Raw genomic sequence first — 27,148 nt, forward strand, 5'->3', positions numbered from 1 at the left:
AAGGGGGCAACCCAGGACAGAGCTGGCCCTTCTAATCAGTTTGTCCAGCCTATTCCTGTCCCTGGTTGATATGCCACTACCCCAGCATGCCACACCAAATGCCCCTCTAACTCCGAAGGCTCTCAGCCTTCTGAGCAGATAAAGCCTGCTTTGGCCCTTCCTGTACACTGCATCCAAGTGATGGGCCCAGTCAAGCTTATTATTGAGGATCACACCAAGGTACTTATAGGTGTCGACTATCTCAATGTCATTTCCCTGAAAGTTCACCACTACTGGTGGATTTTTGCCCTTGCAAAAGTCCACCACCAATTCCTTGGTCTTCCCGGAATTAATCCTAAGGTGGTTCCTCTGACACCACTCCACAAAAGCTTGGTTAGTATCTCTGTACTCTCTTTCATCTCCTCCTGTGATGAGGCCTACTATTGCAGAGTCATCAGAATACTTCTGCAAGTAGCAGCTAGATGAGTTGCACCTAAAATCCGCAGTGTACAGTGTGAAGAGAAAAGGGGCAAGAACTGTACCTTGAGGTGCCCCTGTATTGCAGATCACTGTGTCTGACACTCTGTCCCGAACCTTTACAAACTGAGGTCGGTTCATGAGGTAGTTAAGGATCCAGATGGAGAGTTGGAGGTCCACACCAACAAGGCCCAGCTTGTCTCTCAGTAGACCTGGCTGTATGGTGTTAAAAGCACTAGAGAAATCGAAGAACATTATTCTCACAGTGTTCCCAGGTTTCTCCAGGTGAGAGAGAGTCCTATCTAGAAGGTGGATAATGGCATCATCCACACCAATGTCTGGCCTGTAGGCAAACTGGAGAGGGTCCATATCCGAGCTCACCAGAGGACGGAGACGTGTGAGAACCAATCTCTCTAATACCTTCATCAGGTGTGATGTCAATGCTACAGGTCTATAGTCATTAAGGTCTTTCGGATAAGGTTTCTTCGGAACTGGTACCACACACGATAATTTCCACAGTTGTGGTACTATACCCATTCTCAGGCTCATATTTTACAGATATGTAATGATCTCACTCAGCTGGTGCCTGCAGGTTTTGATTAGCCTTGCACTGATGCCTTCAGGACCTGCAGCCTTCAAAACTTTGATCTTATTCAGTTCTTTTGCAACCTGGGTACTTGTGAAGAACAGGCCCTATTCCCATTGTCCTGGCGAGGGGTGCCCGCAAATATATACAGCGAGCTTCTGTGTGTTTGGATTATGGTTGTGGAGAAAAACTGTGTTGGATTGGAGTTATGGGAGGACTTCCTGCAGATATCCTCCTTGGGAACGACATTGGGGAGTTACAGTGCCAATTTGTGGGAGCAGTCACCCGACTACAGGCCCTTCAAGCACTACGTCATCCAGACCCCACCGGGGAGCAACCACCACGAACCGCATCAGAGTCGGTAAGCAATACTTTCGCTGCTACTACATTGGGAGAGTCTTGGGACAGAGAGGAGTTTAGGAGAGAAATAGAGGGTGACACTACCTTAGCAGCCCTTAGGCGAAAGGCAGAAACTGGGCACATGGGAGATAATGGGGATGGCTTCACTCGAGAAAACGGACTGTATTATCGTGTAACAAAGGGCAGTGACCAGAGCAACCCTGACGCAACGACCAGGCAACTCATTGTCCCTCAGAAGTACAGGGCACAGCTACTTCAACTGGCCCATGACATCCCCTTGGCTGGGCATCAAGGGAGAAAAAGGACTGAAAAGAGACTCACCCAAAGTTTTTAATGGCCGGGCGTCTCGCAGTCGGTAGCCCATTATTGCCGCACCTGCGATGTGTGCCAGCGAATGCGGCATCCAGGAGCTCGACATAAGGTACCCCTGCAATCCCTGCCCATAATTGAGGAACCATTTCAACGTGTAGCCGTCGACATCATAGGTCCTCTGGCCCACCCCAGCAGGTCGGGGAAAAAATATATCCTGACCGTGGTGGACTATGCCACTAGGTATCCTGAAGCTGTGGCCCTGTCCAGTATTACAGCAGTAAAGCTAGCCGAGGCCCTTGTTACCATCTTTACCCGGGTAGGGTTTCCTAGTGAAATATTGTCGGATCAAGGCACTCAGTTCATGTCAGATCTGGTCCAGTCCCTATGGCATACCTGTGGTGATCGAGCCATTCGCACCACCCCATACCACCCGCAGACCAACAGACTATGTGAACGCTTTAATGGAACCCTAAAAAATATGCTGAGGGCTTTTGTTGACGTTGAAAAAGACTGGGAAAAGTACCTGCCACATCTCCTCTTCGCCTATCGGGAGGTTCCCCAAGAATCCACAGGGTTCTCTCCCTTCGAACTACTGTTTAGCCAGAAGGTCCGTGGGCCTCTCACTCTTCTGAAAGAACATTTGGAGGGAGACATCTCAGATACCGGAATGCCCATTGTTCCCTATGTTCTAGAACTCAGAGACCATCCCGCCCAGCTAGCTACCTTCGCAAAAGAACATCAGCGAATGGCCCAGTCCAGACAAAAAACCTGGTATGACCGTAATGCCAGGAACCGGGAATTTATGGAAGGACAGCAAGTGCTCATGATTACTGCTTCCCCTGCCAACAAGCTTCAAGCAGTGTGGGAAGGCCCTTATCAGGTTGTCAAGAAAATTAATGACACTAACTATGTTATTGCCCTGGACTCTAGTGGTCGACGACAGAAAACCGTCCACACTAACATGCTGAAAGACTACCACGACCGATCTCTGCCTGTTCTAGCTGTCTGCCACCCCCCTAGTGATACCGCCGGTGACGAGTATCTCCCAGATCTCCTCCAGGTTGCCCAAGTGGGAGGATCACTGGAACAAGTGCCCCTGAGCTCCCATTTACCAGATATACAAAAGGACGATATTGTCGCCGTACTAAGGCCGAGGGCTGCTGCTTTCTCCTCAAAGCCGGGGAAGACAACTCTCACCAGTCACCATGTGGAAACCCCCGGACAACGCCCCATCCAGCAGGCTGCCTACCGGGTTCCAGAGGCTGTTCAAGGCATGATAAAGAATGAACTGGAGGAGATGAAACAGCTGGGAGTTATTCAGCCATCTCACAGTTCTTGGGCCTCTCCTGTCGTCCTGGTCCCTAAGAAGGACGGTACAACACGATTCTGCGTTGATTACAGATGACTAAATGATGCCACCAAGAGTGATGCTTATCCCATGCCCAGGATTGATGATCTATTGGATCGTCTGGCCAGTGCCCAATTTGTGACCACGTTAGACTTGAGCAAGGGGTACTGGTAGATAACCCTAACGGAGGACGCTCGGGAGCGCTCAGCCTTCATTACTCCATTTGGGCTTTATGAGTTCCTGGGAATGCCCTTTGGGATGAAAACTGCCCCCGCTACTTTCCAGAGACTGGTGGATCGACTGTTACAACAATGTCAGGACTTTACCTGTGCTTACTTAGACGACATTGCCATTTTTAGCACAACCTGGGAGGAACATCTTAAACACTTGGGCATAGTGCTGGACTGTATCCTTACTGCAGGACTGACCATTCACCCTGATAAGTGCCAAATAGGGATGGCTGAGGTGCAGTACCTCGGGCATAGAGTAGGGGGTGGGACACTAAGGCCTGAGCCTGCAAAGGTGGAAGCCATTAGCAACTGGTGTAGAACCCAGACTAAAAAGCAGGTACTTGCATTTTTAGGAACTGCTTGTTATTATCGCAAATTTGTTTCTAACTTCAGCACCTTGGCCAAGCCCCTAACCGACCTGACCGGCAAGAACATGCCTAGGAATGTGACGTGGACGACGGCATGCGAGAATGCCTTTCCAGCGTTAAAGACTGCCCTCGTCACTGCTCCTGTCTTGGCTGCCCCGGATTACAAACGCAGGTTCCTCATGCAGACAGATGCATCCACCTTTGGGATTGGGGCAGTACTTAGCCAAGTGAACGCCGCCGGAGAAGAACATCCTGTTGCTTTTGCCAGTCGGAAAATACTGGATCGGGAAGTTGCCTATGCCACTATTGAGAAGGAGTGCCTTGCCATCGTATGGGCGCTAAAAAAATTGCAGCCATACTTGTATGGCAGAGACTTTACAATCGTTACAGACCACAACCCCCTCACATGGCTGAATCGCGTATCAGGGGACAATGGAAGATTGCTGCGGTGGAGCTTGTCCTTACAACCCTACAGCTTCTCCATCCAATACAAGCGGGGAAGCCAACACCAGAACGCTGATGGACTGTCTCGACAAGAAGAACCATAGGCTTCCCTGCCACTGTACAAGGAACTAAAAATAACCGAGCAATGTGGACTAAAGTGAGCAGGCCAGAGGTCTGTGTAGACCTCATGGCAAGCTCACTTATTATGGGGGGGGAGAGGTTGTGATGGTGTGATATGCTATGTGGATGTCATTTTTTGTATATTCCTATTTTTCTATTTGTTATTTTCACAGTGTTTTTCTTATTACATTGTAAGTCTACAGTCTCACTGTATCTGTCTCTTGATGACCCCCCTGTAGTGCATTAATCCCTAAGGCCCTTTGTTCTCCACTGGGGGTCCGGAAATCGCCCCAACTTGTTTGACTTTCCCTGGACAAAGAAGGGGGTGGAGAGAGAACAGGAGCTGGGCAAGTCAGTTCCGGTATGAACAGGATCGTGTACAGACAGCACTTCAGAGAGAGAAGGACCCATTTTATCCTCTGGTACTAGAGTTTTGGAATCTCGTTTCCCTGGACATTTTATCCTGATACTGGACTGCATTCTTATTCTGGACTATCTTATCCTTTGTGTAGTGGACTGAATGTGGACCTTTTCGTATTTTTGCCTGAATAAAGGTCTTGGAATTGTTCACTCTTCGCTTGCTCTGTTGATTGTGTGATACCAGAGAAGGACCCCGTGACAGGGACCTTGATCGAATCAGTCACACGACCTAAGCTAGGGTTACATGACTGTATTTTCATTCAATCGAGAGAATTGGCTGGATTGTTCTAATTCCACTCTGATTAGGGTTTGATCAGCGTGTGATCACACTATGATCCAATTTTCACAGTTGAGAAGATGGAGAACAAAATCTATCCATCTTCTCCATTGTGTCATCCGAGTGCAGTCTGATAGTTTCCATGAATGTGTCGGATCAAACTCGGGCATGCTGCAATTTTTTCCCTGGACAGACTTGCTCCAAAGAAAATTAAACATGTGCGCAGCCACATAAAATAATATCGATTCAAGTGCAACAAGTGGTTTGTCGGCTTCCACTAAGAGCGAATATACCGTCAGGTGCACGAGCCTCAAGGCTAAGTTAACACAAGCAAATAAAAAATTGCTTGTTTTTATCAGGAAAAAAGTGGACATTTTTTCATTTGTGTTGTAATTTGTATCATTACTATACATCAGTGATGAATAAAAATTACAAAACCAAATACAGTTACCTGAGTTAAGAATTGCAAATGTATCTGCAAAAATTGGAGGCTAGTCGGTTGATCCGTACAGGATCTGATTTATTTTGCTCACTCATAGGCGAATAGGCTTTGAATAGGTGAGTCTCATCCGAAATACGGAATATGTCCCGTATAAAACAACGGGCGTCTGAACAGCCCTATTGAATAACATTGGTCAGTTTTTCGCACAGTCAGTACTTGGAAAAAAAAATAAGGTCGTCTGAATGTAGCGTAATGGTTTTAAGTGGAAACTGCTCCAACACGTAACTCGGAAACATGCGCGGCAGGCAGCGTGCGGAGGATGTATGGCCCTTTTAGAGGGTGTCATACCGTCTCTGTGCACGGCTGTGTGCATGGAGTAATTGTCCTTTTACGTGCGGATCAGTAAGCAGGGCTGATTTGTTTTCCAAGTACTTGGGTTGTAGAATGACTAATTAAACTTGCAATGTGTCCATTAAACAGCTGCGGCAATTAAGCTGCAAATTTCTACTAATGAAGCATAAATAAAAACAGTGTGCAAAATGTTATATTCCATATGCGGCAAAGACATAGAAACGTCGGAAACTCTGCAGCCTCCGTCTTCAATACCGCACCACCCAGAGTTACCTATAATTGTGGCACGACATTAGTAACTGTCTCTCTGCGGGCACCGACAACAGCTTTAATTAAGGTGCTCTTTCATGAGAATCATGGGTGCGCGCCATGAGGAGGTGAAGCTTTCAGAAACATCAGTTTACAACGTATTCCTGAATGTTAATACCGGTCTCTGAAGTGAGGGAGGAGAAAAAGTCATTAACAAGCATGAAAAGCAAATAAAGCCGCTACTAGTTCTAAAAGGGAGGAAAATGAATCTACTCCACGGCACGCGCGGAGGTAAGAGATCCAAAGGGACAGGATGTGACATGGAAAGACTATGCTGTGCCAATCGAAAAATGTCCTAGAGTTGAGATTTATTGTGGAGCAGAGATGAGCAGATCGATTTTCAAAGGATCGAGTGAGTGATTGAGTCGAATTTCCTGAAATTTGTGGTTCCATGTGAATTTGGACACTTTGACATTCGATTCGCAAAACAAATCTTGCCCGGTAACATTTCGCACAATGCTAAAGCAGCAGACATTGGGCTAATGTCAGTTTGTGTGGCTGAGCAGGACTCTCTATAATGCCCAGGAATATCCCAGTTTATTAAGCGGATTAGCATACCTTATCATACCAGTGCTGGTTAGTACACCCCTGGGTCATCAGAGATCAGACGTTCCCAGTAGAGTACAGTGGGTGCAGGAGTGGTATGTATGACAGAGCTGGATTCCAACTCCAGATGCAACAGGTGATACAATATTTTTTTTTTCTTGTGGGTGGTCTCCCTCTCTCCCCTATCCTTTTACTGTAGTGAGATTTCTGGAAAAATTCAGCAAAGCCGAAGAATTCAAATATATAATGATCTGCTCATCGCTATTGTGGAGGGTGACATGCCTGACTTGCCAGAAAGGAAAATGTCTTATTTCCCAGAGGAGCATAGCATGGCCTATTAGTCTCCTTACACTGGCATGTCACTTTACACAAAAGAGAGACGTTACCCCTTAGACCCTAGTCAGAGATCTCTCATCCAACCAAGTCAGGTCTCATACTTTCCACTGAGGAAGGGCAACACCACAAAACAAGGGTCTGCAAATTGAAATTCTGGTCTGACTTTTATCCTAAGTCATATATCAAGGCTTCTTAAAGGATCAATGCTGACTTTCAGGATTGCTACTTCCAGTAGATGACACTAGACTTTTAGTCCTCTTCCTCTCTGAAGAGACAATCTGTATATTTCATTTCCCAGAGGACCATTGCATGGCCCATAAGTCTCCCTACACTGGCATGTCAGTCTCCACAAGGAGAGACTTATTTAAGATGGAAACATGAAGATTATCCCCAGAATTCTAGGGTTTCAACGGAGGACTTTTGTGAAATATCATTACTGTTCCCTTCTACTCCACCCTTAAATGTGGAAAATTTTCAGGTGAATTGCCTTTACTGAGGTGACAGGCTCTTTTTAAGGCTGTAGTCACACACAATGTACAAAAATATGGTCCGTTTTACACAGATGATAATCACAGAAATGATCCCTGAACAGTGATCCTTATGTCATCCGTGTGCAATGCGAGGATGCGATTTTCTCCCATCTAAGCATCCGTGTGACATCTGTATGGCATCCGTACGGCGAGATCTTCTAGCCGGCTTGAAAAATGGACATATAATGGATCCATGGCCTCAAATATTCGTGAAAACGTATAGACAGTCTATATCTGTATGTCAGTGAGACATATATATACAGTATATATATATATATATATATATATATATATATATTTATATTTCATACAGAGTTAGATGGCAGAATAGCCGATAATTCAATTGTTGGCTTCTGTAAAATCAAAATCATTACAGAACCCTATTGTAAGGTGACATTAAGCCTGGCTAATAAAAGAGAGGTGTCAATAAGACACCTATCCATTATTAATCCTGTAGTCTGAAAGGGTTAAAAAAAAAAACACACACATTAAGAATAAAGACTTTTAATGAAATAATAAAACACATATTTTTGCCATCATTATTTAACTCTCTATCCAATCAAAGCCCTTGTTCTCCTGAAAAAAATCCAAAATAAAAAAGCAACAATATCCCATAGCTATCCGCTGTACAGTCATGTCCCACGCTGCAATCCATCTCAAGGGGTTAAATAGTTTACAACCGGGAGCGGTGCTAATGAAACCGGCACGGCTGTAAACAACTGCGGAATTAATGAAGAGCTGCCTCCCCATCTAAGCGCAGCCTAAGTGACATTAGGTCTGGCGGGAAGGCTGTGCAGGCAGCTTTTCATTCATTCCGCAGTGGTTTACAGCCATGACAGGCGCGTTAGCTCCGCTCCTGGTTGAAAACTATTTAACCCCTTGAGATGGATTGCAAAGTGGGACATGTCTGTATGGCGGATAGGTATGGGATATTGCTGTTTTTCTATATTTTGGATTTTTTACATGAGAACAAGGGCTTCGATTGGATTGGGAGTTAAGTAAAGATGGCAAAAATGTGTGTTTTATTATTTCATTAAAAGTCTTTATTCTTAATACATAGTAACATAGTTTTTAAGGTTGATAGAAGACTTTAAGTCCATCTAGTTCAACCCATATCCTATCCTAACCTGCCCTAACATGTTGATCCAGAGGAAGGCAAAAAAACCACATGTGGCAAACAGTAAGCTTCACATTGGGGAAAAAATTCCTTCCCGACTCCACATACAGCAATCAGACTAGCTCCCTGGATCAACGCAATATCAAGGAAACTAGTGTATATACCCTGTAATATTATACTTTTCAAGAAAGGCATCCAGTCCCTTCTTAAATTTTAGTAGGGAATCACTCATTACAACATCATATGGCAGAGAGTTCCATAGTCTCACTGCTCTTACAGTAAAGAATCCGCGTCTGTGAGTATGCTTAAACCTTCTTTCCTCCAGACATAGAGGATGCCCCCTTGTCCCTCCATCACAGGTCTAAGAGTAAAAAGATCATTAGAAAGGTCTTTGTACCGTCCCCGCATATATTTATATATTGTAATAAGATCACCTCTAGCCTTCGATTCTCCAAACTAAATAACCCCAAGTGTAATAACCTGTCTTGGTATTGCAGACCCCCTAGTTCCCTAATAACTTTGGTCGCTCTTCTAATGTGTGTGTTTTTTAACCCTTTCAGACTGGAGGATTAATAATGGATAGGTGTCTTATTGACACTTCTCCATTATTAATAGTAATAATATAATAATAAATTTTATTTATATAGCGCCGACATATTCCGCAGCACTTTACATTTCAGAGGGGATTTGTACAGACAATAGACATTACAGCATAACAATAATCACATAGATCATAACAGATACCAAGAGGAATGAGGGCCCTGCTCGCAAGCTTACAGTCTATGAGGAAAGAGGTAGACACGAAAGGTGGGTGGAAACAGTTGCCCTGATTGTATGGACCAGCCATAATGTTAAGTGTGTAACAGTACAAACACAGAGGGCTAATGGATGCATAAAGCATGTGGGAACATGATGCGGGGAACCTGGTTATGGTAAAACTTTTGGCTGTGCCACACAGGGATAGATTAGGTTAATGTGTTGAGGCGATAGGCCAGTCTGAATAAATGCGTTTTCAGGGCACGCTTAAAATTGTGGGGATTGGGGACTAATCGTATTGACCTTGGAAGTGCATTCCAAAGAATTGGCGCAGCACGTGTAAAGTCTTGGAGACGGGAGTGGGAGGTTCTGATTATTGAGGATGCTAACCTCAGGTCATCAGCAGAATGGAGGGCTCGGGTAGGGTGGTATACTGAAACAAGGGAGGAGATGTAGGGTGATGCTGTGCCATTAACCAGGCTTAATGTCACCTTACAATAGCAAGGTGACATTAACCCCTTTTTACCCCATGTGCCACCTGCTACAGGGCAATGGGAAGAGAGAGGGTAAGTGTCAGAATTTGCACATCTTACAGTGCGCCTTTTTCTTGGGTGGCTGGGGGCAGATGTTTTTTTTTAGCTGGGGGGGGCAATAACCATGGTCCATCTGTAGGCTATTAATATCTGCCCTCAGTCACTGGCTTTCCCTCTCTGGCGGAGAAAATTGCGCGGGAGCCCACAACAGTTTTTTCCGTGAATTAATCCTTTAATTTACACCTACAGCTCCAAAATTTTTCACACACACACACACACACACACACACACACACACACACACACACACACACACACACACACACACTACCAACAGTATTAGTGAGGGACATATATAAATCTAATGGATGTGCAATGGTTTACTGTATGTAAACCATGTCTCATATCCTGTCGAATTCTGTAATGATTTTATAGATGCCGACAACTGAATTATCACCTATTCTGCTATCTATATCTCTATGAAATATAAATATATATATATACATGTGTATGTCAATGACATATATACTGTATACCTGTACTATGTGTATACATGTATTCTATCTATTCTATTTTAACTTGTCAGTGTGATTTTACAGTATAACGCACTGAATTGCTGGCTTTTCTAAAGGACACCGGTGCGTATTTCTCGCAAGTCACATGTATAGTCCGTGTGTAATCCATTTTTTTCTCTCACCCACAGACTTGCATTGGCAAGTCTCAGGCGTAATATGGTGCAAATCGCAGCATGCTGCGATTTCTCTCGCAATTATACAGTAATACGTGCGAGAAAAAAATGGATGATGCGAACTACCCCATAGATTAGCATTGGGATTTTTTTTTATCACCTAGCACTCGTCCGTATTCTACGGTATTGTAACTCCGGCCTAAATACAAGCGACACGCGCGTTGGGGATTTCTCGTTTACTCTTTGGTAACAATCCTAATATGGCCTCATTATTATTGTCTAACTTACATTGATGATGTGAATATACTTTTACCATTGTGACATTCCTGTTGAGGGATTCATGATTTGCTCATAGCCTGTACTTACAGAATTTTTCTATAAATACAAGTTGCTATCGGTGGTTGCTTTTTGACTGTTTGTCTTTTTCTACCTCGTATTAAAAAAACTGTGATTGTCATTTTTGGAATAAAAAAAAGCATACTTTTTAACCATTTAAACTCCAATCATCCTCCTTTTCTGTCTTTTTTTTCGGAGTGGTTTTCACATTGATTTTTTTGTGAATTTTGTTTTTTGTCCACATATTGTTGCACTATTCCCAAACATGACCGCATATGGCGACTACAGTTTTCCCTTTTTCTCTAGTACCTACCCAGCTCCCAGTATCCCCCCACTCCTAAAAATAACACACACTACAACTTTAAATTCTTTGGATAATTTTGGCTACAGCGGCCGATTTTATTAACGAACAATAACATTAACAATAAACATCAAAATATTAATCATAATGCAAATAATATGAGGGGAGTGTTCTTGGAGCTAAAAGATCTGGCTATAAAACCTTTTTTGGCCCAAAAACCAATGTACAAACTTGACCACCATGTTACCCTCAGCCGTCCAGCCCAGCTCGAGGGCACCGTAACTCCCGTTCCGGGAGACTAACCACCAGAGCTCCCGAGGTAAAAACCCCGTCCAGAGCCCATAACCAAAAAGCCAGATCCCCCATACCCTTTTAAACTGTCGGGAATATTACTTCCAACTCCTTCCCCGACCAATCACCGCCAACTCCAAGAACCCCACGCCCCGGCCCGTAGCCACTGTGGCGGAGGACCCGCCCTACCTGCCCACACATCCCAATATGATTTCAAACAACTGCGTGGGCACATTACTGCCCCTTCGACTCGGCCCAAAACTACTCGTCTGCCCTTACCCAATTGATCAGTTTTTGAACGCCGAATCCAAAAAACAATGCCCCCCGACCAAAATTCCACATCTTCTGCCAGCACCCCACCGGCTGAAACCTTGCTGCCTGATACCACCTCACCAATGCGCATTGCTCCAAATAAGGCCAAAGAAAAAGCCAACCTAAAAAGCGCCAATTCGAATCCAGAAGTACAAATACCCTCCAGGACTATGCCTAAACTTTCCAACATACTAAACGAAATAGGCCTTCTCTTGTCACAAACCTTTTTACCCCTGCGAAACCCCCTCAAAGCCTGTCTTATCAAAAAAGTTTTGGTCACATCTGTCATTCCCTGTAATTTAAAACCAAAAGCCAGACCCGCTACAAACTTGTTTACCTTAGCAGCGGACCAACCACTGTCGGCCGCCCTCCCAATTAAAAACAATACCGCTAACACCCTATCCTCCTCGCTACTAACCCCGCCCCATTCCGCCATCCAACTCTGCCATACTCGCCACGAAGATTCGTAGCCTGACCATGTCTGATGCGATGATTCCCGAATCAGTCGTCCCGCTCTTCCATAATCACCTTCCACAGATGAGAAGGGCATTCCACGCCCATGGCATCCGCTCCTGGCGCCAGCTCTCGAAAACGCCCCCACTGAAAACGAGACAAAGAGTCTGCTATTGAATTCGTAACACCGGGCACATGCACTGCGGAAATCCCTGCATTCAACTCCAAACAACGAAGCACCAAAACCCTAACCAACCTGATCACAGGGGGAGAAGAGGCAGTCAAACTGTTAATCACCGCCACTACACTTGCATTGTCGCAATGAAAACGCACTCTCCGATTCGCGAACATGGGACCCCACACGAAAACAGCTACCACAATAGGAAACAGTTCCAACAACGCCAAGTTTTTTGTAAGGCCCAACAACTTCCATGCCGGAGGCCACCGCCCCACGCTCCACTTTCCCTTGCAGTAGGCGCCGTAACCAAAGCCGCCCGCTGCATCCGTATAAATCTCAAAATCAAAATTGCTCAAAGTCTCCTACATCAACGACCGACCGTTGTAATTCCGCAAAAAACACTGCCAAACCATCAAATCCTCCCTATGCTCCTTAGTCAAACGAACATAATGGTGCGGAGCCTTCACTCCCGCCGTCGCACCAGCCAGGCGACGAGAAAAAATGCGACCCATAGGCATGATCCTACAGGCAAAGTTCAATCTCCCCAATAAAGATTGCAACTCCTTCAGGGTCACTTTTCGCAACTTCGCAATCCTATCAACCTCCTGTTTCAACAACGACAACTTGTCCTCTGGCAAACGACACTCCATCCTTTCCGAATCAACGATTATGGCCAAAAAACTTATAACGGTCTTAGGGCCTTCAGTCTTCTCTGATGCCCGTGGCACCCCAAAGCGCTCAGCCACCCAAACCATGGCTGCCAACGCATTCCTACACAATGGTGAATCTGGGGGACCGATAAAAAGAAAATCATCCAGATAATGAATGATCGATTGTATGCCTGTAACATCCCTTACCACCCATTCCAAAAAAGTACTAAACATTTCAAACAATGAACACGAAATTGCGCAACCCATCGGCAAACACCTATCGAGGTAGAAACTCCCGTTCCAAAAACAACCCAACAGCGGGATACTATCTGCATGAACCAGCAGCAACCGAAATGCGGACTCAATGTCTGTCTTTGCCAACATAGCCCCTGAACCATACCGACGCACCCAAAGCACCGCCGTATCGAAGGAGGTATACTCCACGGAACACAACTCTCTATCAATACCGTCATTAACTGACAAACCTTTTGGGTATGACAAATGCTGAATCAAACGAAACTTGTTCGGCTCCTTCTTCGGAACTACCCCCAAAGGGGAAACAACTACACCCGCTACCGGAGCCGTGGGGAACGGACCAGCCATCCTACCCAATTCAACTTCTTTTTTTTAACTTCGCATCCACCACCTCTGCATGCATCATTGCCGGACGCAAATTTTTGAACGAAACAGGAACCACGTGGCCAGGAGGTGGAACCTTGAAGCCCTCAACAAAACCGTTCCAAATAACACTTGCCTCCGCCCGAGCTGGGTACCTATTTAGAAAGGGGGCCATCTCTTGAACCCTGACTGGACTCTCCCCCTTGACCGGCACCCACGTTCGGCTTACCTTTTCTTTTTTTAAAACATTTTGAGCCCCGTGCGAGCTGCCATTGCAGTGTGAGCACACATGCTTGAACTTGCAGCTGTTCCCGTACTTACATTGCCCATCATTAAATTGCCAGCATGTACCCGACTTTTCTCGTCCCTGGGTTACCGACCACCACTTCCGTGACCTGCTTGCTGACTGCCACCACCCCCGCTCCCGTGAAAGGACTGCCCATACCTCACCGGAGCCATCACCTTCAGCCACAGCCCAATATCCTTCTGATCCCACTTTATCTCTGGCCTTACCGCCTTCCTCTGTCTAAACTGCTCGTCATATCGCAGCCACGCCTGCCCCCCATAAACACGATGCGCCTCCCCAATAGCATCTAAATAACAAAACAAACCAGAACACTTTTCACCTATGACACTTGCCAAAATAGCGAATGCCTGCAACCAGTTCACAAAAGTCTGTGGAATCAGTCGCCACCTCCTCTTTTCCTCCTCTTCCTTTTTACTATCATCCTTCTTCCCCTCATCCAGGTTAAATTTTTCCAACGGAAGAAGGGAAAATATCTCCACGTACTCATCCCGCCATATCTTTTCCTTCACTTCTTTCTTTAAATGGGGACCCAAAGGCCCCTCAAAACACACATAAACCTCCCCCTTAGCCCTATCGTCCAGTTTCATCTTATCACCCTTATCTGTCTCCGTCTGCACCTAGACAGATACCCCCGCCGATGCCCCCACATCGCATTCAACCGAGCGTAGCGCCTCACCTACTGGCTGGTTTCTGGAACTGCGACCCACTAACCATGCCCCCGCCGGGGATGGAGCTGCTTCCCCAACTACCCCCCCTCCAATCTCCTCAATATTAGTGACATTGTCCAAAATATCCCTCAGCCCGTGCACTTCGGCCCCGGTAGGACCACTAAGCCCCCCCTGCTCCCTAGCATCTCCCGGCCTACCCCCAACATCCTGCAATACAGCCCCTGCGGGCGACAGACAAGACATGGAGCCATACTCACATAGCTGCGCGGGTGCTGTGTCCCCGCCAGCTGGATATCCAGAATCCTGACGTCCTCCGTGATCCCGATGCACGCTCTGCTGCTCAAGGCCCACGCCCCTGGCCTCCTCGTCACCATTGGGGACCCAAGCTCGCGAAGCCTGGTGCTCTCTAGAACTCCCGCCTGAGTGGGACCTGCGACGGTCCCTGGACCCGGACCAGCCTGACCTGTCCGTAGCATACTCCGGCCGAATGCCGGACAGCAGCTCGTGACTGCCCGCCGCTCCCTCTGTTCTCCATGATGTGCTGGGACCAGGCAGGTCATCCTCACAGTGACCCCTCCCGCCGCTCTCTCTGCCCTCCTTGCTGTACTAGGGCCAGGCAGGGAGTCCATCCGCTGCTCCCTCCCGCCAGCTGTTCCCTCTGCCCTCCATGCGGTGTTGGGGCCAGGCAGGGCGTCCTCACACTGCCCCCTCCTGCCCGTCGCGCTACTCCAATTTGCTCCCCGACTGCCAGGCACCCCGGGTTGATCCTCTTCACAGGGGGCACCTGCCGCAACAACCGCTGCCGCCGTCCTTCCTGGCGCCGCCCGCTGCCGTCCTTGCCGCTGTGAGGGAGACCTGCCTCGGCCTGCTCCTTCTCCCAGGGGCCGGCTAGGCGCCGCTGCGCCCCGTAATACTTTGGCTCCCGCCCGCGACGTCACATCCTGTCCTGCCTGATGTTCCTGTGCGGCTCCCAGTTCACTGCTGCGAGCGCTGACAGGCCGGCTGGGGGGATTCCTGCCGGGACGGGCGCCGAGAGGGGAAGCAGCCCCGGCACTTGTGCCGCCCGCAGGGTCCCTGGAGGGGCTCCACAGCCGTCGCCTGCTGCGCGCTGTCACCTCCGGTGACAGCCTTTCAGGGGGCCGGGTCCGTCTTCCACGCCGGCTGGTTCCTGGTGGATCTGGCGCCATGAGGAGGGAGGACAGCTGTTCTTGGAGCCAACCTCCCCTCCTGGAACGAGCCGCATCTTGAAGCCTGGAAAGCAGCTGCTCCACGGTCTCCATCTTCCTGAAAGCTTACAGGTGGGTCTTCAGCTACCGATGATGAAGTGTGGCTTCTTCCCACACTTTTTCCACTATCCAGGCTGCCCCCACCCTGAACCCCTCCCCTGACCCCATCCCAACCAATCATTTCAAACCAGCCATAACAAATTTAAAACTTGCCCGCCCATTGCAGTCATGGGGGGCTTCCTTTAGGCTGTGCCCTCCCCAGCCCCCTTCTTTATGTATTTGGGTTTTTTTCTTGTATCTTTTTAACAGAAATAGCTGCTACAATTCACCTAAAGTGGGATTACTTTTTGAAGGATATGATGCCCCTTCTACAGTTGTAAACGTTAGCCCCATACGGCTTCAAAACTGTTGGACAGGCGCTGCGCCGATTCCTTTTATCAGGGTTGGCTACATTATATATTTATCAGTTTGACATTTGTACGATATATACACATCCATTACGCGTAGGTTATATAGATGCATGTGTGTTGGCTTTCAATTCATTGGTTTTTTGTCTCTCTCAAACATAACCTTTAAAAGGTACGGTCTCTTCAAAGTCGTAAACCGGGGAAATAAAAGGCAGTGCTTATTAAATCCACACATTAAGGACAATATGTTAATTTAATATAATGATGATTGAATGTTGAATTTGCTTAAAATGAAGGTTTGAAGCTAAATTGTGTGCAGTCAAAAAAAAAAATTACTCTCTCTGGATATTGCATTTTTCAGGTTGGTTTAAGACGGAAAGCAAAGAAGGAGAGGTTGTGTCATGCACAAAAGGAAAATCTTTCATGTATTCAAAGAGCACAAACAGCTTTGTTGTCTTTGAAATAGAAGGTAAATTAGTGGAGCTTTATATATTTTGGAATAATGGCTACTACTTATTAAATGCTTTACATTCACTATTAAAATCAACATTTGTAGATAAAGGGAAAATAACAAGAATCATGTAATACTTGATATCACCTGCGGGAGTGCTCTAGGGGAGTGGAGCATCTGCTGCTGAGTTCTCCCGATCAGTTGATCACAGGTGATTGTTGAGAGTTTCAAATGAACAGCTTGTATCTGTCAAAACTATAATATTCCTTCAGGTAGTGATGGTGCTTTCATGAAGGATAGCATTTGGCAAGAGGGAAGAGCCACTGTGTAAAAGAAGCTCCTACTCTGGTCAACTTAAGCCATCACTGATTTTCATGGTTTTCAATTCATCTGAATGCCCACAAAGTATCTATCGGGGCTCAATGTGTGCAGTTAAATATTTGCTTTTGACGCAAGGGGACACAAAATAAAATCCGATAGTATGAAAGGAAGAATTTTAACAGTAATCCAATATATTAGGGAATTTTCTCTACCTAAAGATCTAAATAGTATTCTTCTTCTTCGCTGGAACGGTGTACTGGTTAAGAGTTACATCTCATGTTCATAAAGTTACATCATGGTGGTGAGTAAATGTTGGGGAAAAAAATGGTAGAAATTGTTTATTTTTTCAATTTAATATTTAACAAAAATTAAAAGAATGGCAACACTTAAATATGGGTATGGCAAAATGATGCCTAAGAAAATGACAAAATGACAAGGATGGAAAAAGAAAAAAAAAATTGTTTTTTTTTATTGCCATAAATGCAGGAGGATGAAAAGAAAACAATAATCTGAACAAGTGCATCACAAAAATGTCCATGTATATCTGCAATGTTAAGCATGCGTGTGTATTTTATAAATGCGTGGGTGTACTCTGTAAGTGCACATACACAGGGGCCCTTCAATTTCAGTGTCAGCCCCTACTATGTCTGCACGTTCACTCTACATGTTGAAATTCTGTTAGCATCAGTGAACAAGGGGTTAACCATGGTGGCTAACAGTGCTCAACATGGTCAAAAATGAAGAGTTTCGGAATATTTGCAGCATTCAAATCTGATTATAACAAGTACGTAAAAGTTTGAGAGGAAGTAAATACCTCAAATCCCAAAGGTCTTCCCACATTATCTTTGGAGGATTTCCATGCGACAAGGATTTCGGATGCAGACAGGCCTGTGGCTTTGACATCTGTGGGTGCCGTGCTCGGTTCTGCAGATAAGAAGTAAAATAAATGTAATGAAGCTATACTAAACGGTCTTCTATTCAATGATTATTATATCTCCCCTGATCTTTGAAAGGCCCACTCACAGGTAAAATCTCAAGAATTTCAATTTTTTTAATCAGTAGAATAATGAGTGTAGCTCTGGAGGACAATGCAAGATATTACTCAGGATTAATACAGGATGAGTAATGTAATGTATGTACACAGTGACTGCACCAGCAGAATAGTGAGTGCAGCTCTGGGGTATAATACAGGGTGTAGCTCAGGATCAGTAATGTAATGTATGTACACAGTGACTGCACCAGCAGAATAGTGAGTGCAGCTCTGGGGTATAATACAGGATGTAACTCAGGATCAGTAATGTAATGTATGTACACAGTGACTGCACCAGCAGAATAGTGAGTGCAGCTCTGGAGTATAATACAGGATGTAACTCAGGATCAGTAAAGTAATGTATGTACACAGTGCCTCCACCAGCAGAATAGTGAGTGCAGCTCTGGGGTATAATACAGGATGTAACTCAGGATCAGTATTGTATGTACACAGTGACTGCACCAGCAGAATAGTGAGTGCAGCTCTGGAGTATAATACAGGATGTAACTCAGGATCAGTAATGTAATGTATGTACACAGTGCCTCCACCAGCAGAATAGTGAGTGCAGCTCTGGGGTATAATACAGGGTGTAGCTCAGGATCAGTAATGTAATGTATGTACACAGTGACTGCACCAGCAGAATAGTGAGTGCAGCTCTGGGGTATAATACAGGATGTAACTCAGGATCAGTAATGTAATGTATGTACACAGTGACTGCACCAGCAGAATAGCGAGTGCAGCTCTGGAGTATAATACAGGATGTAACTCAGGATCAGTAAAGTAATGTATGTACACAGTGCCTCCACCAGCAGAATAGTGAGTGCAGCTCTGGAGTATAATACAGGATGTAACTCTGGATCAGTAATGTAATGTATGTACACAGTGACTGCACCAGCAGAATAGTGAGTGCAGCTCTGGAGTATAATACAGGATGTAACTCAGGATCAGTAAAGTAATGTATGTACACAGTGACTGTACTAGCAGAAAAGTGAGTGCAGCTCTAGGGTATAATACAGGAGGTAACTCAGGATCAGTAATGTAATGTATGTACACAGTGACTGCACCAGCAGAATAGTGAGTGCAGCACTGGGGTATAATACAGGGTGTAACTTAGGTTCAGTAATGTAATGTATGTACACAGTGACTGCATCAGCAGAATAGTGAGTGCAGCTCTAGGGTATAATACAGGAGGTAACTCAGGATCAGTAATGTAATGTATGTACACAGTGACTGCACCAGCAGAATAGTGAGTGCAGCACTGGGGTATAATACAGGGTGTAACTCAGGTTCAGTAATGTAATGTATGTACACAGTGACTGCACCAGCAGAACAGTGAGTGTAGCTCTGGAGTATAATACAGGATGTAACTCAGGCTCAGTAATGTAATGTATGTACACAGTGACTGCACCAGCAGAATAGTGAGTGCAGCTCTGGAGTATAATACAGGATGTAACTCAGGATCAGTAATGTAATGTATGTACACAGTGACTGTACCAGCAGAATAGTGAGGGCAGCTCTGGACTATAATACTGGATGTAACTCAGAATCAGTACAGGATCAGTAATGTATGTACACAGTGACTGCACCAGCAGAATAGTGAGCGCAGCTCTGGGGTATAATACAGGTATAACTCAGGATCAGTAATGTAATGTGTGTACACAGTGACTGCACCAGCACAATAGTGAGTGCAGCTCTGGAGTATAATACAGGATATAACTCAGGATCAGTAATGTAATGTATGTACACAGTGACTGCACCAGCACAATAGTGCGTGCAGCTCTGGAGTATAATACAGGAGGTAACTCAGGATCAGTAATGTAATGTATGTACACAGTGACTGCACCAGCACAATAGTGAGTGCAGCTCTGGAGTATAATACAGGAGGTAACTCAAGATCAGTAATGTAATGTATGTACACAGTGACTGTACCAGCAGAATAGTGAGTGCAGCTCTGGACTATAATAGTGGATGTAACTCAGGATCAGTAATGTAATGTATGTACACAGTGACTGTACCAGCAGAATAGTGAGTGCAGCTCTGGAGTATAATACAGGGTGTAACTCAGGATCAGTACAGGTCCAGTAATGTAATATGTTTATACAATTACTCTACAAGCAGAACTTAACCTCTATATGAAAACTAGAAAACTGAAATTATCTCCATATTTCTGGTAGCATTTCTAAACATAAATTGTTCTCCGCATACAGAAAACCATCTGCCACTATGACATTTTACATTTCGTGTGCTATATATCACACAAGAAAAACGTATTGATAAAATACACAGCTTTGACACAATTTTTTATGAACAAAAAAATGTATTTATGAATCTGCCATTCAGGAGAAATGCAGGAATCTAAATCACTTCACAAAGTTAATAAATGCAGCTATTAACACCTGCCGGGTAAACTAGCAGACTATTACTGTTAAAAATCAATCAGCAGACAGTGGTAAAAATAGATTTTTTTTTTCTCTCACAGGTTCCATAGAAAAACAAGTCTCTTTGTAGTTCGTGAAACTCAGAACAAAACAAAACAAAAACAAAACGTAAAATAAAAACTTTTTTGTTTTTTTTGCTCCTGATTTACTCTGACATCGTTCTCATTCAGTGGAATACAGCAAATCATTTTCTGTTGGTTTAGTAGTTTCATCCCCCTAAGCTGCTCACTACAGACAGTTCAGCCATAGGGAACCCAAGACCAAGGTTCCTAAGGCCAAAATTCACAATGCCGATGGAAGCCTCATCAGAAAAGCCTCCCGGTACTGAAAAGAGGTGAATACCCCTTTAAGGAGTTAATTGGAAATAATGTTTTAAGACATAACAGCATACCCCCAATGGTAAATGTATTGTTGTATTAAGAGGCCACTATATAGCACTGTTTCGTGAGCTGTATTGCAATAAAACAGTTACATATACGCTGCCTGGCGTAAAGTCTACAAATTTACATCACCATTTTGCGGGCAGAATTGATGGAAGATTTCAGTTTAAAAGTCTGTAGAATTATGATTGCAGCTCTGAAGTATATTACAGACCGTAACTCGGGAACAGGACTTTTGCACATGTGTATCTGAGTGAGATGCACCTATCTGATAATAAGGTGCATGTCTCAATAAATTTGGTGCATTATCGGATATTCTGAAAGCAGAACTCAAATCTACAACTGCTGTAAGCTGTCAGTTTTCATAATAATAAATCATTTCAGACATGACAACCTCGCTTTCTTTTCTCAAAAGTGAAAAACAGGCAAATTTTAGCAAAAAATGGCATGCACCATAATTTGAACAAAAAATGGGGCAAATTCCTTAATAAATTTTATCCAGTGCACTTATAAATCTTATATTTGTGTACGTATGTGAACTGTGTAATGCGCATTAAAGAGGACCTGTCGCCAGGTGAAACGGGAGAAGTTTTTGAACTTATCTTATTCTTGCTGCTCCCCCTGAGTATTATTTTTTTTTTATTATGTTCTATGGCTCTAAAGATATAGGCTTTTTTTTAAATTTAGCGCTAGTTTTATGGTCTCTACTAAGGGGGTGTGGCTCACAGGATCCTCTGGGGCGTGTCTTTAGGCTGCTTTTTATAATTACCCTGTGAGACACACCCCTTCGTAAAAAATATAAAAATTAGCACTAACTAAAAAGGCCCATATCTCTAGAATTGTATGGAGGATTCCCCCCCCCCAAAAAAAACAACAAAATACAGAATACTCAGGGGAATAAAATAAGAGCAAAAGCTGTCCACTTTTGACTTGGTGACAGGTTTCATATTCTATTTTTAGTAATAAATAAATGGAATTAAAGTCAAAAAGGGATTTGCTCCATAAATGAGGTAAATGGAAGCAGAAGGATCCCACTGATTATTATGGGATCCCTCTGGGTTCTGTTTCTTTTTTTTTAGAAGCAAAATCATACCAAGCAGAAAAACTCACACATAATGGAAACTGTACACACCCCATACTCAAAGGGGTCCCTCTGCCTCCATTACGCAAAAGATCCTTTTTTTTTAATTAATTGTTTGTTTCTAAAACCTAACTGGACAAACAGAATGTCTGAACATATAGCAGTCAGAAGTAGAGGACAATGAATGCGAGATCCGACTACACAGTTTGATTGTAGTCTGTTACCATGGAGACACACAAATCAGTAGAATGTTTAGCAACTAGTAACACAATTCAGAATATTTAATATTCAGCAGAATATTTTTAGTGAAAACTATATGAAAAATTGTTTCATTTGTCATTGTAAATACTTTGGATCATAAACAATGGCTGCAAAAGGTAGAAAATCGAAGAAATAAGAGACCTTCCAACACATCTTCACATTCCACTTTCCCCCCAGTCTCTTTATTATCGTATAGTACAAAGCAACCACTTTGTTGTTAAATTACCTCATCTTTATCTGGACAGTCTGAGCAAGTGTACCTAACACTAGATCCGACTACACAGAGTTTGTTTGTGGTCTGTTACCATGGAGACAGTAACGGGAAACACAAACAAGTAGAATGCTTCGTAACGCAAAGGAGAATATTTAATATTCGGCAGAATATTTTTTAATGAAAACTATAAGAAAAGTTGTTTCATTCGTCATTGGAAATAGTTTGTAGCTTAAACGATAATTGCAAAGGGAGAAAAGAGGATAAATCAGAAACCTCCCAAAATATCCCCACATCCCAGGTTCCATCAATCTCTTAAGTATCACATGGCTTTGTCCTTTAATTACCAGACCTGTACTAAAATTGCTGGACAGTCTGAGTGAATCCATACATTTTAATGACTCCCCCCCCCCCTCTGAGATGTGCAATTTATATGGACTCTAATGTTCTTATAATTGTGAAAGCTATTACGTAGAAATACAGCACAAGGCGTGAGCACGGAGTTGGAGTTGGCTTCCCTCCTCATAAAATAATTTTCTATCTGCCGTTTTCAAAATCCCCATAATCCTAAATGATATCAAATATCAGGTAGTAAATCACGGACACAACGAGACCCCGCAGATCTCACATTGGCATCATCTTTGGCAGTCGCTAATCTACTAAACAAATAAATATTCTCACAACACGAAGGATAATTATGGAAATATCCTTTATGGGCATCTACGGAGAAGAGCTGTCCAGCTAATTGAGTTACGACTAACGGGTTCTTATTTCTGCTTCTCGATTATATAGAAGCTGAATGGAAAAGTGATTAGATGAAGCCGTTTTTCTACAAACCTTATAACCCTAAAAGGTTTGGTTCCAACGAGGTTTCTACAGCAACTTCTAGCTAATTCCACGTATGCATCATTAAAACAGCCTTAATTAGCAGAAGCCGGTGGTCTCAGATAATTACCTGTCCGCGTCGTTGAGTGCCGGCCAATGAAAAAACCTTTTAGTTCTGATTAGATTAAATCTAATTAGGCATTATGTTGCATATTTGCATTTTATATTATTATTTATTTAATTTTTTAGTGATTTTTTTTCTCATTTCTTTTTTTACTTGTTAAATATTACTGTGTTGTCAAGGCAGCGTCACACGGGAAACGTGGAAAATAGGTGTGAGACCAACGAAGGAGTGGCACACGGCTGGGTGTGTAGGCACATAGCCTATGGACCTTGTTATCTATAACAGCTGAATGACAGCAGATTAACAAGATCAGTATGTATTAGCGGCATAGGCCACGCGGATCAAAAGGAGAGGGAATAAGTGAGACATAATAGGTCTTGAGACTTTCTTGTTATAGTTAAGGCGATGGTTTTGCAAGCTCAGAAAGTAAAACCAAAAAGGGAGCTCTCATAGCTACAGAAGGAAGAAGCTTAAAATTTGTGTTTTTAAATTTTTGGCTCTTTCTTCCAAGAGCCAAAACTGTTTATTTTTCTGTCAATATATCCATTTGAGGGCTTTTGTTTTGTAGAACAAGTTGTACTTTTGAATGACACCATTTGTTTTCTCATGTGGTGCAGTGGCATAAATTTGAAGTGCGTTGAAATTGCAAAAAAAAAGTACAATTCAACAATTGCTTTTTGGGTTTTTTATTTAACATGTTAACTAGATGGTAAAATTGACTTGGCAATATAATTTTCCAGATGAGTACTAGCACGCAGATACCAAACATGCAGTTTTTTTTTATTAAAGCGGTGAAAAAAAATTGCAAATTTGTAAAAAAAAAAAAAAGTTCTTGTGTCACCATTTTTGGAGACCAGTAACATTTTCAATTTTTTGGTATATGGAGCTGGGCGATGGCTTATTTTTTGCACCCTGAGCTAACGGAGACTTGAGACTGCAATCGTTTGCTTGTGCTAAACGTAGCAGGGCTTCAGCACTGCTACATATAGTGAGAATCACGGTCTCCTTTGAACGCCTACTAGATGATTGCTTTCACAAGAGGTTCGTAATGACAGGCATGAGAGTCTTCAGCAGACCCCCCGGCTGTCATGACAACCAATCGGAGCCCCGCAATCATGCCACGCAGTCATGCCACCAGTATACCAATGGGAGGGTGGAATGACACGTCCATCTGCAGCGCATGTTAAATATCGCTGTCAGAGATTGACAGTGGGATTTAACAGGTTATCCGCCACGGGCGGAGATCTGATCCATCCACGGCTGTTAGACACACATGATGGATGGTAAATCAGCTGTCATGTGTGTGGAAAAATGCAAGCTCGTGTACAAGCCTGAATCAAAGTCAGAGAGCCAGTACTTGATGTACTGGCACGTCATATGATGGTAAGGGGTTAATGTAAAAGTGACCTCACCATAGATGGTAACTCAGCAGTAGATAACAGCTCTTTTAATAAAACAGCGCCCTAAATGACTTTTCATGTTTTTTAAATAAAGTTCCAAAAATCATCACTGTTAGGTTAGTTTCACACTAGCGTTCGTGGGTGCAGTGCAGGGCCGCCGCTAAGGCCCGCCCCCGGCTGCGCCACCTCCGGTCAGTTCCTCCTGTGATCGCATGAGGCTGCATGCGATCAGCGTATCCTATATTTAGCTTTGGATACGCTGATTTTGCGCTGACTGTGCACTGGTCTGATTTTGTTGGCGCTGCCCCTTTTTGGCGCTGCGCCCAGAGCACAAAAATGCAACACTGTGTGTTTTTGTGCACTTGGCGCAGCGCCAAAAGGGCACAGAACCAGCAAAATCAGACCAGCGCACGGTCAGCGCACGATCAGTTTATACAATGCTAAATATAGGATACGCTGATTGCATGCAGCCTCATGTGATCAGAGGAGGAACTGACAGGAGGGTGTGGCCGGGGCTTAGTGGCGGCCCTGCGCTGCGCCCACGAATGCTAGTGTGAAACTAGCCTAAGTCATTTGTGATCAAGCAGAGTCAGGGGGGTGACCCTGACAGGATTAGCCGCAGACAGAGACAGCAGAGATCACAGCTGGAGAGCAAAGAGAGGCCGTAGACAGAGACAGCCTGGGGTACCACTAAACCGAATGGACTCGGACTGGTGAAACGCTGTAGTGGTAGGCCTAGGGCAACCACAGTGAAGGAGCCACGAGGGACGTCCATTTGCCAATGAAAGAAAGAGAAGGTACCCGGGCCTGTGTACGAAGTCAAGCAGCTACTGTATGTGGCTGAGGGGATTGTTGAACAGCTGCTGTGTGCGGCCGTGAAGATTGTTGAGCAGCTGCTGTGTGCGGCTGTGTAGATTGTCGAGCAGCTGCTGTGTGAGGCTGCGGAGATTAACGTGCAATTGCTGTGAGGTGCTGTGTGTCGTGGAAAGACGACCAATAAAGAAGACCTGTTGAACACGTTCCTGTCTCTGTCTTGAGTCTGTCGCAGCGAAAAAAAGGGTCACCCCCTCCCAGTCGGCCCCCTACCTACATTTGGCGTAGTCGGCAGGATCTTCACCGCAAATACAATATCTTCAGCGGTCAACCTGCCTTGAAGATTCAAAGGACCCAAGCTGAACGGGTTGAAGATCTTTTCCTGTGGATTACAAACTGGACTGTGAATTGCTGGATTTCTATGAGTGGATCTGGAGCGAAAAAGGCCTTGGTAAAAATGGCTATGGCGATTTGGCATCAAACAGAAGCGCAGGAGTTTGGAGCCACCTTGGACTACCAGGAACAGCTTCTAGAGGAGCTGTTGCCAACCGTCCATGCAGAGTCATCGGGCCTGGAGGCTGGCCCTGCCGGACGGCGGGGTGAAGAACATCGGCTGCTAGAGGAACTGTGGGATGGACTCTCAGGAGCCGCAGTGCCAGGGAAGGTGAGCGTTACTCCGGCTCAGCCGGTGGCACCGCAGGCAGATCCCGCCCCCATGGCCCGTGTACAAGACACCGGCCCCCGGCCTCCCCACCTGACCTCCCGTTCTTCAGCGACCCCGACCCCGGATGACTTTGCGGCTCCTGTCAGCGATCCTGAGCCGCCCCGCCCGGCGACACCTTGTTCCGTGTCACCGGCGCGGAACCGACCTGTGGCCGCCCCTGCCGCGCTCCATCTTCCGGCGGTGGCCTATTCATCTGGGCCTGCCGCCATTTCAGCCTCTGCTGCGGTCTCCTTGCCGGAGCCCGCGGCCGCCTTGATCCCTGCTGTGGCGTGCTCCGCGGCCTACCCGCCGATGCCTGTGGCCGCCTCTGTTCCATTCATGACTCTGGTTGCGGCCTGCTCCTCGGTGTCCGTGGCCGCCTCTGCCCCGTTCTTGACCCCGACTGCGGCCCGCCCTCTGGACTCTGCGGACTACACTGGACCCTCCGCCTGGGTTGCAGAGATTATTGAACAGAAGGAGGCCAAAGAGCGGGAGGTCTGGGCATGGCTACACGAGAAGAGAGAGGCAGTCAGGACTACCCCTCAGTCATATGGGCAGCTTGTACATGCTAACACAGCAAAAGGCTATGGGTTCATACGGGACCTCGCCACTGGCCACAAAGACTACCTCCATGTGACCCCCATCAGACATGGACGGGATCTGCGGGAGGGAGACCAGGTCTCCTATTACAACGAATGCTGCCCTTGCGGCTGCTATGCGTAGCAGTCATCCCCTACCCTGAGGGGTATGAGCCTCCATAGAAAGGGACAAGGACTCCTGGGTCTCGGGCATCAGGGACACTCAAGGCCCAGAACATTTCAAGCATCCCGGGGAC

The 27,148-nt window shown here is 45.2% G+C and overlaps 1 protein-coding gene across 2 annotated transcripts in view; it reads right to left on the minus strand.

The window, feature by feature from the left end:
* The window catches only part of CNTN5 (contactin 5), a 2,193,251-nt gene that overhangs the window by 68,731 nt on the left and 2,097,372 nt on the right, over nt 1–27,148 (minus strand). For both annotated transcript variants that reach the window (XM_073582945.1, XM_073582944.1), the window contains one exon: nt 17,862–17,971. In XM_073582945.1, the coding sequence (XP_073439046.1) occupies nt 17,862–17,971 (110 nt within the window). The remainder of the gene's footprint in view (nt 1–17,861; nt 17,972–27,148) is intronic.

Source organism: Dendrobates tinctorius, unplaced genomic scaffold (genome assembly GCF_039654945.1).
Source record: "Dendrobates tinctorius isolate UK_male_01 unplaced genomic scaffold, ASM3965494v1 ptg000075l, whole genome shotgun sequence".
Classification (NCBI taxonomy): domain Eukaryota; kingdom Metazoa; phylum Chordata; class Amphibia; order Anura; family Dendrobatidae; genus Dendrobates; species Dendrobates tinctorius.